Below are 15004 nucleotides of genomic sequence, written 5' to 3'. Positions count from 1 at the left end.
TGGCTTTTCAAGTGTTTTGGCACTCCCTTACATTACCACTATAGAATAAATACACTATGTGATTCATCTTTCAAAATATTTCTATCATCTCATCGGCCTACTTAAACATAGAAATAGAGGCTAAATGGTTGCAAACATTTAATTGTCATCCTTTTTTTCTAAACAAATACTGATCTATATAAAAGTAAGAGATACATGAATCCATGCACATTTAAACATACACATACCTTGCATAGAAGCGTTTTTATACAGATAATCATGTGTGTGACGAATGTACATATCTGCAGGGCAGTTTTCCTTGAAAGCTTCATACAGGTAGCCAGATTCTGGACTCGTTGCAAAAGAAGGACTGCTTTGGCAAAATCCGTGGATCATAGAAACCTGGAAAGAAGGAGAGAAAGTTGAACTTAATGCTTTCATACTTGCAATCATATGACACAATTAAGTACTACAGACATGTCTTTCTCCTATAGCCAGAGAAAGTGATGTCAGACAAACAACCTGAGCTTCTAATTATGCCTGAAGCTTTAAATGAAGTTGAACTTTATATAATAGGACAGGGGAGTTACACTTCTCTCTTGCTCAGGGCAATAAGAGACAGAGATGAATGTTCAATGAGCAACAGCTTTGGTCTCTCGCTAAAAATCCCAAAAGTCCAGGAGGGGCATTCCCTGTTTAAATGTGTCACGACTCGGTGTAGGTGGGGAATTTGCCCATTCAGCTCCACGCCAAAAAAAACCAACATTTTTTGTACTACTTCTTTTAAACAAGGAATAGTTCTGCCCTCCAATCGGCAAATCAGAGTACCTACATCTAAACGCAACAGGCTGAAGAATTCTTTTATACATAAGTCTATCCTGTTGCTCAAACAAAATCAGTGTGCTGCTAAAAAAGATCTGAATCCAGAGGATAAAAATAAAGATGTTTAACTGTCATAACTGTTAGAATGGGTTTTGTACGTCTGCGAAAGTGTCATATGTGTAACTGTATGTTTAATCTGTATGTAAATTTCTTGAATGGAACTGTCCAAGGATGCAAAATTACTTTCAATGTAAACTGACAATCGTATCGTATCGTATCGTATCGTATCGTATCGTATCGTATCGTATCGTATCGTATCGTAATCTACTTCTCTAGGTCACTTCTTGGCTTCAAATATGGATGTATTGCACATTTTCTTTTTTAAGGATAACCAGGGCTATTTAAAAAATAGAGAAACATTTAATGTGAATAGTTGCATTACAGATTTATGATGGACGATACATATGTAGAAATTGGGTTTGCCTGGAAAGATACAATGAATACTCAATTCTGATTGGTCAATCAAAGCGTACTACGGCCTGTTATTTCTTTATAACAGACTGTTGCTATGTATAACAAGACCGTTGCTATGGACGCAGTTCTGATGTTGGAATCTGGAGGACCATTTTTTGAGTCAAATTATAGATTTTTTAAGTAAGTAGCCATGTAATAAGCGGGATAATGTACAGTTTATTTCACAACAATGACCAGCTGTACATTATCCCTTCTGAAGGTGTCAAATGTGTTCCGACTACAGAACAGTAATCCAACCGATCAGTGAAATCTGTGAGGTTTTGTGGTGTAACCAACGAAATGTGGGTTTACTGCAGCACATCATCATAACGGATAACAAACAACAAAACTTTACTCCAGTCACTCACTAACCTTTCTGACTTTATAGGTGTCAAGGGTCAAAACCCTAGAATGTAAATTATTTACAAAAGCATCATAACCAATAGACATAGGCAAACAGAATTTTTTTTCCAGCGTCTTCCCTGACTTTATAAAGTTTTACACAACCATACTTATATGTACATGTTTCTTCGGTAGCCACATAACAAAAAAGACTAGCAAGGTAATTTTGCTCATAAGGAAGAAGACTATTGATGTAGATAAACAGTGAGACTGACGGGGTTAAAGGAAAAATCCCAGGCAGCTTCTGGGAGTAACGTTATGATAAAATGTTGTCATTAAATTTTCATGTGCACCTACTTTCCCTTACCCGGCCTCATTTACATAATACTTAAGTCAGCAGTTTCCTACATTCCCCACATTTTAACAGCTCCCAGAGCGGGGATGCAAATTTAATGCAAACCTAATCTAATCCCAATGTATTTATTTAAAGATGTACAAATTAGCACGTGACTACATTTCACACCACAACCAGCTCGCTGCAGAAGTCAGTATCTCAACATATCCTGTATATAATGATTAGGCTATAAAGAAAGCTTTTCTCTGGACCGTCTGGTGTTTATTGTGTTTTAGGGAGCCAAAGAGTTTTCTTTAAATAATCCTGACATCACATCACCTGTATTTGTCTAGTTAGTTACAGAAATAAGAAAACACATACATACCGACAACCAAAATGTCCTGTAAAATACAAGTTATAAAAAAAAGTATTTATGTTTTATGTAGTAGATTCGGGTTTTTGAGGCTTTACCTGGACCTGGCATCATGTCGGCCGGTGAGTTTTGGGGGATCCTTTCAATTCTGGATGCGAATGCAGCAGTGGGCATGGGATGCTTCGACAGGCCGTTATAATCCCCTATGTCATACTGCCCAGGGCCCGGCAAGGGAGGGTCCTTTGGAACGATCACAGGAGGCGCTGTTATCGCCAAATAATATCCCCTCCTGTAAAAACACAGTTCACAGAATTCACATTTTTTTAGGCTATTGAAGAGAAATAACTGGGGAACACATAAGCAAAGCGATAGATATTGTGTGTTTACTCACTTGGTCCTCTTCACCGGTTCAGGGCTCTGATGGGGACAGTAGGCTCCTGGGCCTGGTACATGGTTGTCAACCGGAGGAGGGAATCTCTGAATTGTTGATTTGAAGGGGGACGAGACCACCTTGGAGCCGTGCTGGATTAAGTGGCTGCTCAACACGTAGTGGCCTTTAACAAAATGTGTGATGTAAGATGTTAAACTAAGATAAATAAAATGAAGACTAAAAAGATGAAATGAGATTATGCATGACTTTTCACAGAGAGGTAATTACTTGGAGACGGCCCCTTTTTGATTTGGTAAAAAGAGTCGCGTCCAGTTTTTGACTGGAAGGCTGATGTACCATCCACTGCAGAGAAGCTCTTTCTTCCGCCACAACTGACCTGTCCATGCAGAAGAAACACAAAAAGTTGCACAAGATGCACAACATAGTCTTTAAAAGCAACTTGCATAATTCACATACATACATCATATTGATTCGGAGCAGGAGTTCTGTCCTTCGGACCATCCAGCTGCACAGCCACAGGCGACCTGAACACCCTGGAGGCTCCGATGCTGAAGTTATCCTTGTTTATGAAGGAGCTATCCAGGTTGTATGCATTTGGTGCTGGGAGGGATCTCAGTCGTTTATTGGAAATCCAGGCAGTCTGTTAGAGAGGATGAAATGCACACAGTTTTTAAAAACATATTTGGTGTATTGACAGGCAATCAGCAGAATCTACACTTTTAGGGGGGTTTAGCAATCATGGGACACAATTTAGTCATGTTGAGAAATAAGATTTACAGAAATTTTCGTTAAATTAAGTAAACACTTAAAGGATCACATCTAAGTGACTAATGGGGACAAAATTTTTTTGAATTGGTCCAGTATTGAGGGAGAACTCTGCAGCCGCTAAACAAGCTGTAATGTAATCACTTGGGGCAACCTGGTACCGTCAGTTTACGTCCACTAAAGGTGCTTGTTTTTCCCACTGCAAGGCTCAGATTGTTGTTAAGGATTTTCAGTGTCATGGCTGAATATTTAGACAATGTGGTTTCAACAATGTGGATGCGATGCGAGATTTCAGAGCGAGGCTTCTCCGAGCGAGACGCACAATAACAAACAGACCAGATCAAGCGAAAGGTAAATAAATTGTTTCATTTCTCTGTAGGGTCCTTTTACATGATGTTATCAGACACTTATAATAACAATTTGAGCCTTTCTGTGGCTAAAACAGCACTTTTAGTGGATGTAAATGGACGGTACCAGGTTGTCCCAAATGATTACATTACAGCTTGTTTAGTTGCTGCCGTCTGCAGCGTTTTCCCTCAATACTGGACCAATTTCAAAAAGTGTTGTCCCCATTAGTCACACAAAGACATGGGAAAATAGAGTCCAGGTTGAAAAATACCAAAGTTATCCTTTAAAGGTCCCATATCATGCTCATTTTCAGTTTCATTCTTGTATTTTGTGTTTCTACTAGAACATGTTTACATGCTGTAATGTTAAAAAAACAACTTTATTTTCCTCATACTGTCTGCCTGAATATACCTGTATTTACCCTCTGTCTTAAACGCTCCGTTTTAGTGCATTTCGACGGAATTGCAACGGGATTGCGTTGCTAGGCAACAGCTTGGGTCCATGTTTACTTCCTGTCAGCTGATATTATTTACATTCACTGCAACAGGAAATAAACTGGGACACATTTAGAATGTTTATGCTTAAAACCGTGTAAATATTGTATATTTGTGACATCACAAATGGACAGAAATCCTAACGGCTTGTTTCAAACGCACAATTTCTGAATACGGGCTGTGTGTATTTCTCCGTATATTGAGCGTTTTGATAGTTTAACAATATTTATAAAGCACTTAAACCTGCTTTATAATATAAAAGACATGAAAATCTCACTTTTTACAATATGGGACCTTTAAATGAATAGCAGATTAAAGGTTTCAAATAAGTATGACATTTATTTTTCTTTCTTAAACTCTGTATTTCTATAATCCTGTCTATGGCCCTGCTCAGCATGCAACCTGAAATCAGTGCACATGACTTGGGGAAACCTGACCTTGGATGCAATAAAGCCTGTGGTGCCTTTCTTTGAGAAGGAAGGACTTTTGACTTCAGCGCTGAAACTACGGCCATATCTGCCTGGTCCTGGATTTGTATTCTGAAAAACAAACACACATCATCATGTTTATATTGCATTGTTTTGTTTTTTTAGCTGATACTTTATAGTGACGTCCCTACCGGACAGACTTCTGAAGTGAATCTCCTCGCTTGAGATGAAAACCCCTTCTTTTCTTCATGTGCTATCACCACTCTTTGGTATTTTGTTGGTATTGAACATGAAGCGGTATACGCCCCATACTTATCTGTTTTAAAAATCAAAAATAATAATTGTTATATTAGATAGATAGATAGATAGATAGATAGATAGATAGATAGATAGATAGATAGATAGATAGATGGTGACTTTATTTAACCCGAGGGAAATTCAAGTTTCCAGCATCACAGTTCCATAGTGCAAAACATGTTAGTAAAAAGGCAGTAAAAAAGTTAGTAGTGCAAAGTACAAAACAATATACCAGATACAAGGAGATGAAGAAAACTGTTAAAACTGAATATAGAGGAGAGTAACAACTGTGATACAGGACTATTAAAATTAAAAAAGTGAATATAGTGCAGAAGAAAACTGTTAAAACTGAATATAGAGCAGAGTAACAACTGAGATACAGGACTATTAAAAAGTGAATATAGTGCAAACTTATTAGTAAAAAGGCACAAGTCAGTAATACAGAGTATAAAAATTATATACCAGATATAAAAAATAACAGGAGATGAAGAAAACTGTTAAAACTGAATATAGAGCAGAGTAACAACTGTGATACAGGACTATTAAAATTAAAAAAGTGAATATAGTGCAAAAGTGACTGTTAAAAATATTATTGTGTATGTTATAACAAAAAAAATATTTATTAGCTTAAAAAAAAAAATTAATAAAGTTTTCACTTAAGACGAAGTGCAGAAGAAACTGTTAAAACTGAATATAGTGCAGGGTAACAACTGAGATACAGGACTACTAAAAATGTGAATATAGTGCAGAAGAAACTGTTAAAAATGGATATAGTGCAGGGTAACAACTGTCATACAGGACTATTAAAATTAAAAAAGTGAATATAGTGCAAAAGAGACTGTTAAAAATATATTATTGTGTATGTTATAAAAAAAGATATATTATATTTATTAGCTTAAATAAAAAATTAAATAAAGTTTTCACTTAAGACGAAGTGCAGAAGAAACTGTTAAAACTGAATATAGTGCAGGGTAACAACTGAGATACAGGACTACTAAAAATGTCAATATAGTGCAGAAGAAACTGTTAAAAATATTATTGTGTATGTTTAAAAAAATATTATATTTATTAGAATAATTTTTTATTATTTATTTAATAGCTAAAAAAAAGTTTATCTAATTAGTAAAGTTAGTAAAGTAAAGTTTTCACTTAGACTCACTTTGATGATATCCTCTGTACATGTTGCCTATAGTTCATCATGTAGAAAGTAAACATCTGAAGCCATAATAAAGATCTCGTTGCCATGGCGACGTGACAACACGTCGCTGACGTCCTTTCCGGTCCTTCAGCGCCATCTCTCGGCAACATGGCGGTGCTTCTTCACCACCAGCCCGCTTCACACCAAACCGACCGAACCGCCTCTGTGTTTTGTTTCTAAACCAGATAGCTTCGATCCATCATGGCGATGCATGCGAAGGCGACTCCACCACAGATCCCGGACACACGCCGGGAGCTGGCCGAGCTGGTGAAGAGGAAACAAGAGCTCGCTGTGAGTTTCATCAGATATGAATGTTTAATAACCGAAGAGTCAGAGAACGGGACTCTGATACCAGCCGTTAGAGGCGAAACCGAGGCCATGCTAAGGGCTAAGCTACGCGCTAAGCTAATGCTGCTAACGTTGGCTACAAGGCCTATAGAAAGAGGATGGGACACGGGTGAGAGGGTGTTGCGCATGCGCAGTGTGACTCAAGTGCTCCACAGACAGGCTCAGAATTGTGTTTATTGCCAGGTGTAAGAGGTATACACTAGGAATTTGCTTTGGTTTTGTTGGTGAAAGTAAACAGTATAATAACAAAAGAATGGATAAAAACGTTGGAATAAAATAAGAATAAAAAAATTGAATTTCTACCAATATACAATATAAGCTATAAACAAAAATAAACATGATATAAACAGATTGTGCAAACAATCAGGTACCAGAGAGAGATAACTATTGTAAATTTCCATCATTTGAATATGCTTTGGCAACATGTATAGTGTTACGTCATGCCTATAAAGCCATTTCAGAATCAGAATCAGAATCAGAATTGTGTTTATTGCCAGGTGTAAGAGATTTACATTAGGAATTTGCTTTGGTTATGTTGGTGCAAGTCAAACAGTATAATAACAAAATAGATAAAAACGTTAGAATAAAATAGAATTAAAAAAATTTAAATTTTAAGAATATATAATATACAAAATAAGCTTTAAACAAAAATAAACATGATATATACAGATAGTGCAAATATTGCCAGAGTGCAAACAACATTTGAATTGAATTGAAAAAAATTGAGAGAGGGATACAGTAGGGGGGGGGGGGGGGGGTGGTATTGAGAGTGTATGAGAGAGGTGGAGAGTCAGTGTTGGCGGGGCATCGGTGTGTGTGTGTGTGTGTGTGTGTGTGTGTGTGTGTGTGTGTGTGTGTGTGTGTGTGTGTGTGTGTGTGTGTGTGTGTGTGTGTGTGTGTGTGTGAGAGAGACAGTCACAGGGGGGCTGAGTGGCTGTTGGAGAGCCCCACTGCCATGTGGAAAAAACTGTTTTTATGGCGTGAGGTTTTGGTCCTGATGGACTTTAACCTCCTGCCAGAACCTCCTCCACTTTTCAGGAAATCCTTTGTCCCCCGAGACATCAAACTGTACAACACCTCTCTAGGGAAGGGTGCGGGGGACAAAGGAGGACGGTCTGCAGGACAGATAATAATAATGCAGTTTTCTTCATCTTCTTGTATTTTTATATCTGGTATATTTTTTTTGAACTTTGTACTTTGCACTATTAACTTTTTTACTGCCTTTTTACTAACATGTTTTGCACTATGGAACTGTGATGCTGGAAACTTGAATTTCCCTCAGGATCAATAAAGTTCCCATCTATCTATCCATCTATCTCTCTATCTATCTATCCATCCATCCATTTATCAATCTATCTATCCATCCATCCATTTATCCATCTCTCTATCCATCTATTCATCTCGACGAGTGCAGGTCAGATTCTACTGCGCATGTGCAATACCCCCGGAGATATGACGTATTGATGACGCGTGACGCAGCCTCCTTTCCATAGGCCTTGGTTCACTCCAGCAGTGCTAGCTGGTTAGCTCATGCTAAGCTAGCTAGCTACTGTTAAGACAATGCTGTAGAGAGCGTTGTTAACTATTGTCCAGATATCTAACAGCGACTTTGCCGGTAATGTTTAGTCAGCTAACGTTTCACTCATGTGTTGCTAAATCCATTTGATTTTAAAATATGAAACGTTTTGTGCCGCAGCGTGCTAACCAGCTAGCATAGCTACATTTAGCCGCCCGGTTCTTCTTCTTCTTCTTCTGTCGCTTTTAACGGCAGCTGTGTTAAAGCTGTATACCGCCACCTACTGGACAGGGTTGTGTAACATTACATCATTTCATCCTTCCTCCACCTAATTTCTCACAATTAATACAAGTTTTAATCTTCTTTTTCTTCTTTTTTTTTTATACAATATCTTAGGAGACATTGGTGAACTTGGAAAGACAAATATATGCATTTGAAGGCAGCTACCTAGAAGACACCCAGATGTATGGCAACATCATCAGAGGATGGGACCGATACCTCACCAACCAAAAGTAAGTATCGGATACATTACTCTAGTCAGCAACCTGCGGCTCCGGAGCCACATGCGTCTCTTTAGCTCCTCTCCAGTGGCTCCCTGTGGATTTTTAAAAATGGAAATGAATAACAGTTTTTTGTTTACATTTTCATTTTTATTTATCATTGTTGTAGGTCTATGGTACGACGGTACGACGGAGTATTAGGGCCACATTGAGGAAAAATAAATAAATGTGAGATTTCGAGAATAAAGTCACAGGTTTTATAAAGTAGTAATTTTGCGCGTTATTTTCTTTTTTTCTCGTAAAGTTATGACTTTATTCTCGTAATATTACAACTTTTTTTCCTCGTTAAGTTACGACTTTATTATGGTAATATTACAACTTTTTTTCCTTGTTAAGTTATGACTTTATTCTCGTAATATTACGACTTTTTTCTCGTAAAGTTATGACATTATTCTTATATTATTACAACTTTTTTTTCTTGAAATAGTATAACTTTATTCTCATTAAATTAGAACTTTTTTCTCGTAATATTATGACTTTTATCTCTTTGCTTTGTTATATGATGAAAACTGACAAGAAAATGGTTCAACACTGTCGAAGTGTTATGGAATTAATGAGCTGGTGCATGGTGGGAACTTTGTGCAATTCCATTTGATCATAACCATATTTCTGTCATTTCAACAGGAACTCCAATAGTAAGACCGATAGAAGGAATAGGAAATTCAAGGAAGCCGAGCGTTTATTCAGCAAGTCATCCGTCACATCGGTTGCAGTAAGTCCCTCTCTCACTTTTTCACACAATATATTAGTTGCTAATTTGCTGCATGACTACTAATGCAACCGCACTCTCTGTTTTGATTTGCAGGCAGTGTGCGCACTCGGTGGGATTCCGGATCACATGAATGAAAAACGTGAGTAGTTTTTTGTAACTTTCTCAAACCAAGCAGCGTTGGGGAAAAGTTTCTCTATCGTAGTCTTTGCTACTTTCTGACACTGCTGTCGCTTCGGTTCCCCGTCAGGTGAGGCGGGCAGCGGCACGGAAAGCGACGCCTCTCCGGATCTCCAGAACCAAGAGAACGAGCCCAGCCAGGAGGACACGGAAGACGTGGACTCGACGTTGCAAGACCTAAAGCCTCAGAAAGCTGCCTCCTCTTCCTCCTCAGGCAGCCATCACGGGAGCCATAAGAAGAGGAAGAACAAAAACAGACACAGGTAAACAATGAAGTTACAAGACGTAGTGTGTCAGCATGCCGTTTAGTCTCTGCTTCTTTTTTTGCTTCAGACTGTGCTGTTAAATTGACATCAAATTTCATGATTTCTTAATAAGGGGTCTGTTCAAGATTCTGATTTCCCCCCTATCCTGATCCTATTTCGGTACCATAGCTTAGTCATTTTAAACTTCTTAGTGACACGAGACGCTTCTTTCTGATTCCAATTCAGACACAGAATAACCCGGTTACTTTAAGGCGTGATTCCCAATGTTTTTGACTTGTGACCCCTTCAAATGAAGCTACTTGTGAACCCTCATCAGAGCGTATGGCCTCTGTATAAGCATTAGTTGTGAGCAGTTCAATCAAAGAGCGACTTTTCCTTCTCAAGTTGTTTCATTTGAAGGATTTTTTAGAGACCCGAAGAGGTCAAAGTATCAAGTATTTTACGAGAAAAAGCAAAAAGTCAGGAAAAACAAACATCATTTTGTGTAAGAGAAATATACCGTAGTGGCCAGAAAATAAGATGACCACAATAAGAAGCTTGTTTTTGGAAAAATATATGAAAATACAAAATGCTTTCAGACTAGTCCTGTTGGGGAAGTTTCCCAGAGACGCTGTTAGTCCAAGGATAAGTAAAAAGTGAAGGGAATATCTGATGTTGGGAACATTTAAATGTAAGGTCTTTAAATGTAATACTTATAATAATAATAATATCATTTTCTTCTCTGTCATACCTTTTAATCTTCTTGAGAACCTCTCATATTTTGGGTATTTCCAACACTTAGCTAAACTCCAACTTAAGAGCATGTAAACACACTGATTGTTTATTGATAAGTCTAGTTAGGTTATTATAAGAGTCGATGTCGTCACAAATGACTGGTTTGTTAAGTAGAATTATTGTTTACACTACGCTATATGTGTAATGTGGCTGTGTGTGAGTGTTACCCAACTGTTTATTGTCAACCTGTTTTCCCTGACTCAGGCTTCACTGTTCTAACCACATATTAACACAGCAGGTGCTCCACCTAACACACTGTGACGGAGTGGCTCTCTCACTCTGTAAAGTCTGGACTGCAGTATTATTATGTAGACGTAGGGCTTTAGACTCAGGTTGGTGAACTAACAGTTGCTGCTCTCTTCCTTCCCCTAATGCTGACCCCCCCCAGTCCTTCTGCCATGTTTGATTATGACTTTGAGTAAGTCTGAATTTTACTTCCTGTTCCTGTGGTCTTTACATCCTGCCTGCATCCTCCACCTTTTCCACCGTTTTCCCTGCTCTCTCTGTCTTGCTTCTGCTGACCCAGACGTCGAGTTTAAGCCTGCTAGTTTATTCAGTCATACTGCATGTCCAACTCTTCTCCATCACTTGAATGCACATCAGCATCCAGCACTCTGATCTCTCCATTAAATACTCTTGCTTGTTACTGGGGGTATTTTCATATCTTTCTGACCCCCAGATCCATTTCAAGTGTGCTTCCCCTAACGCCAGTAATTATTAAGTAAAGCATTGCTGGTGTTGTCAGATGCTGGGCTGGCTACAGATCTGTGCACAAACAAGAACAAACACATGGTCATTTAGCGTTCTTGTTATGGGCTTGTTTCTATAGGCTTCTTCATGATACAGTAGTGGTACCGTTTCTTAACCGTAATTCCCATCAAAACCAGGTTTATGATCTGTTAATATCTAACACAGCCTTCCTTTGTTTTATTGCAGATTTGACATGAAGGTTAACAAGAAACCGCGAGCTGTAAGTTGAGTTATTTGTTTTATTTAGCTATAAGTGGAGTTATTTTTGTTTTATTTAGCTATAAATTGATTTATTTCTGTTTTTATTTAGCTATAAATTGAGTTATTGTTGTTTTATTTGTCTAATAATACTGTTATTTGGGCTGAAACTAGCGATTATTTTCATTAGTGACTAAATTGTCAGAAAATAGTGAAAATGGTCTTTTTAGAATTTCCCACCGACGAAGATTGCATCTTCTGACCAACAGTCCAAAACCCAAAGATATTCTGTTTATTATCATGTATTATAAAGAAAAGCATAGAATACTCACCCAAATATTTTGCATTTTTGCTTAAAATCCGACCATTCTGACTCAAATTATTATTTTATAATCAAAATAATTAATTTTCTCTGCCGATCGATTAATCTTATTGTTGCAGCTCTGACTGTGATGATCTGCGTCTTTACTTCAATAATTGTTCTCATTCTTTGTCCTCTGTTCCTTCTGCAGGACTATTCAACTTAACAAAGAGGACTGGAACACCCGGACACACCTGAGGAGGATACCTGTAGAGAAACACAAGATTTCTGGACTTTATTAACTTTGTATGCCTTTTTTTTTTTTTCGTCATTTTTTTTTTTTTCTCCAGTTGTCATATTTCAGCCTGTACTGTGTGTATTGCTTGAAACATTCCCCCCCCCCCCCGACACCTACCTTCGGTTGAGGTTAACATTTTAACCTACCAAGTAAAAATATGGTGTTGCATGTTACTCGAGGCCTGACGAGGCTGCCCCTCCAGTAACACACCATTTTGTATAGTGTTAAAAAGATTGTATTTATTATGTAGTTAATTTCCAATTGGAAGAACGTCTTTTTTTTTTTTTAAGCATCACATAGTCGTATTACCCCGAATACCCCGGATTCTTTTATTACATGGTTGTTTTTTGCAAAAAATAATAAAATCCCAGTAACGTGAATATGTTTTGGTTGTTTATTAAAAAGCAGTGCTCGGCATCGCTCATCACAGAAGTTAAAGGATTGTTGGGATTTTGTAAAGCAGCTGTAATAATCACCGTGTTTTTTCTTGTGTCAATCACTGGCAGATGCCTGCCTGTGAAAACTTTGAAATTGGCCCAATTGTTTGATGCAGTTCCCACACATAGGGTCCATAAAAAGTTGTGTTATGGAATATTTTATTCCCAAGTATTAGCAGTGTTTACCCAACTAATATAGAGAATAGCCAGCGCATTCTCTTCTGACAGTTCTCCGTTTGTTTTATGAAAATAGTAACTTGCATAAACAGAACACAAGCTGATGACATTATGTTATTTAACCAATGTTGCCTGGGGTCTGTCAGTCATAAACTTGAATATCTAATGCTGTTTTTTAACAATAAGGTGATTCAAATACAGAGAAAGTTGTTTCTTTCATACTATTTGGTCAACAAATGTTTGTGAAAGTTACAGCTGTTAACATATCTCTAATCTACACATAGTCTAGTCAGCATGCAGTATCACAATGTTTCACTAGGGAGCACCAAAACATGGTTGTCTATACTGTAAATAACAACGACATACACAGACACAGAGAGTTTGATACTTTACATTTTCAGATTTATTCCCTTATTAAGATTGGGCATTTATACCTACAGTCAAGATTGTTTGTAAAAATCCTACACAATAATGAGTTTTAATATTAAATGTATGTGGACAACACAAACGTGTGACATAAATACACATACATTTGAATATATATATATATATATATATATATATATGTGTTACATTATCAGTGAGAAGAATGATAATAGAACTACACACAATGTTCTTCACAAAAAGATAAAAGGAACAAAAAGACAAATGCAATGTAGAAACATTAAAAACAAACAAACAAATAAAATAAGCTATAAATAATTAATATGAGGTAAAATATTGTCATACTGTATACCTTTTTAGGTAAAAACAAGATTGTGACCAAATGAGAACAGAACAAGATATATGACCCCGTTTAAGGGGTTCTGATCTTGATTTGTTATTACAGTAATAACTGATGGAAAGAAGTGAAAATAATAAATTAAAGGTTCCATATTGTATATATGTGAGATTTGCATGTCTTTCATATCATAAAGTAGGTTTAAGTGCTATATAAATACTGCGAAAGTATCAAAACACTCAATCCACAGAGAAATACACACAGCCCGTTTTGTTTTCAGAAACTGCGTTTGAAGCAAGCCGTTAGGATCTCTGTCCATTTGTGATGTCACAAGTATACAATATTTAGACCATTTCACAGTTTTAAACTTAAACATACTAAATGTGTCTCAGTTTATTTCCTGTTGCAGTGTATGTAAATAACATCAGCTGACAGGAAGTAAACATGGGCCCAAGCTGTTGCCTAGCAACGCAATTCCGTTGCAATTCCCTTGAATTGCACTAAAACGGAGCGTTTCAGGCAGAGGGTGACTACAGGTATATTCAGGCAGACAGTATGAGGAAAATATAGTTTTTTTTAACATTACAGCATGTAAACATGTTCTAGTAGAAACACAAATTACAAGTATGAACCTGAAAGTGAGCACGGTATGGGACCTTTAAGGCTGCTTTAGATAGCCATTGAACTATCCTTCTCTATAGGCCTAAAGCTCCCTTAAAGTCAGAACTCAAAACGTGAAAGTAGTTGAATCTTTCAGTGACTAGCACATTAGTCACAACTGGCCCGAAACATCACCGCATGGGGGGATGGAGAAGAACCAGAGCTGCTGACAAACATATGATGGAGAGACTGACTGGAAAGAGTCCATCGCTGGAATGCACGCCTCGGTTTCAGGCTCTGTCCCAGAGTCACATTTCATCTGATACGAACGACACAAATGATTGTATTTTAGCCATATCACATCATCTAATCATTGGATGTACTTGCAGTTTAATTTTGTACAGACATTCGTGTTCCCCAGACGAATGAATCCTAATATCCTTCGGTGATCTCATACCCTGTATAAAGTCTATAAATGATCCCGGTACTTTTCCATTAGCGCCAGTGTAGGTTGATTTAATGTGACATCTCAACAATAAGATGGATTGACATGAAATTTGTAGCAGACATTCATGGCCCCCAGAGGATGAATCCTACTGACTTTGGTGATCCCCTTAACTTTTCATCCAGGGCGACCTACTCTATTCCAACATCTATGGATTGGCATAACATTTTGTGGATGGTTTCAAGACAATCTTTAACACTTGATTCCCTTTTCAGCATCACCATGAGGTTGAACTATCTGATGGTTTGCCATGACATTTGATTCAGACGTTCATGCCCCCCTCGGGATCAATTGTTAAAAGTTTGGTGAGCCCCGTCACTTCACAAGACACGGGAAACCTCTGTTGGTTATTTCTGCACAAACGTACACTGTACATTCAC

General features: G+C 37.6%; 2 protein-coding genes across 3 annotated transcripts; one reads left to right on the top strand and one right to left on the bottom strand.

Annotated features, from left to right (window-relative positions):
* Positions 1-226: 226 nt before the first annotated feature.
* stpg1 (sperm-tail PG-rich repeat containing 1) lies at positions 227-6406 on the bottom strand. Its single transcript, XM_074613666.1, has 8 exons — positions 6246-6406; positions 4981-5105; positions 4799-4900; positions 3215-3394; positions 3022-3130; positions 2755-2917; positions 2462-2652; positions 227-381 (listed from the first exon to the last, which is right to left on the bottom strand). The coding sequence occupies exons 1-8, from the start codon at positions 6265-6267 to the stop codon at positions 308-310; spliced, it is 966 nt and encodes a 321-aa protein (XP_074469767.1). The 5' UTR covers positions 6268-6406; the 3' UTR covers positions 227-307.
* A 28-nt stretch (positions 6407-6434) lies between these two features.
* meaf6 (MYST/Esa1-associated factor 6) lies at positions 6435-12564 on the top strand. 2 transcript variants are annotated; one of them, XM_074613667.1, is made up of 8 exons: positions 6435-6575; positions 8545-8660; positions 9333-9420; positions 9514-9559; positions 9668-9860; positions 11026-11055; positions 11574-11607; positions 12098-12564. In XM_074613667.1, the coding sequence occupies exons 1-8, from the start codon at positions 6486-6488 to the stop codon at positions 12110-12112; spliced, it is 612 nt and encodes a 203-aa protein (XP_074469768.1). In that variant the 5' UTR covers positions 6435-6485; the 3' UTR covers positions 12113-12564. The 2 variants fall into 2 exon arrangements, with proteins under 2 accessions (XP_074469768.1, XP_074469769.1); XM_074613668.1 differs by lacking the exon at positions 11026-11055.
* The last annotated feature ends 2440 nt before the right edge of the window (positions 12565-15004 follow it).

Source organism: Sebastes fasciatus, chromosome 17, assembly GCF_043250625.1.
Source record: "Sebastes fasciatus isolate fSebFas1 chromosome 17, fSebFas1.pri, whole genome shotgun sequence".
Taxonomy (NCBI): Eukaryota; Metazoa; Chordata; class Actinopteri; order Perciformes; family Sebastidae; genus Sebastes; species Sebastes fasciatus.
Note: the sequence above shows the minus strand (reverse complement) of the source record. Positions and strands in the feature narration are given on the sequence as shown.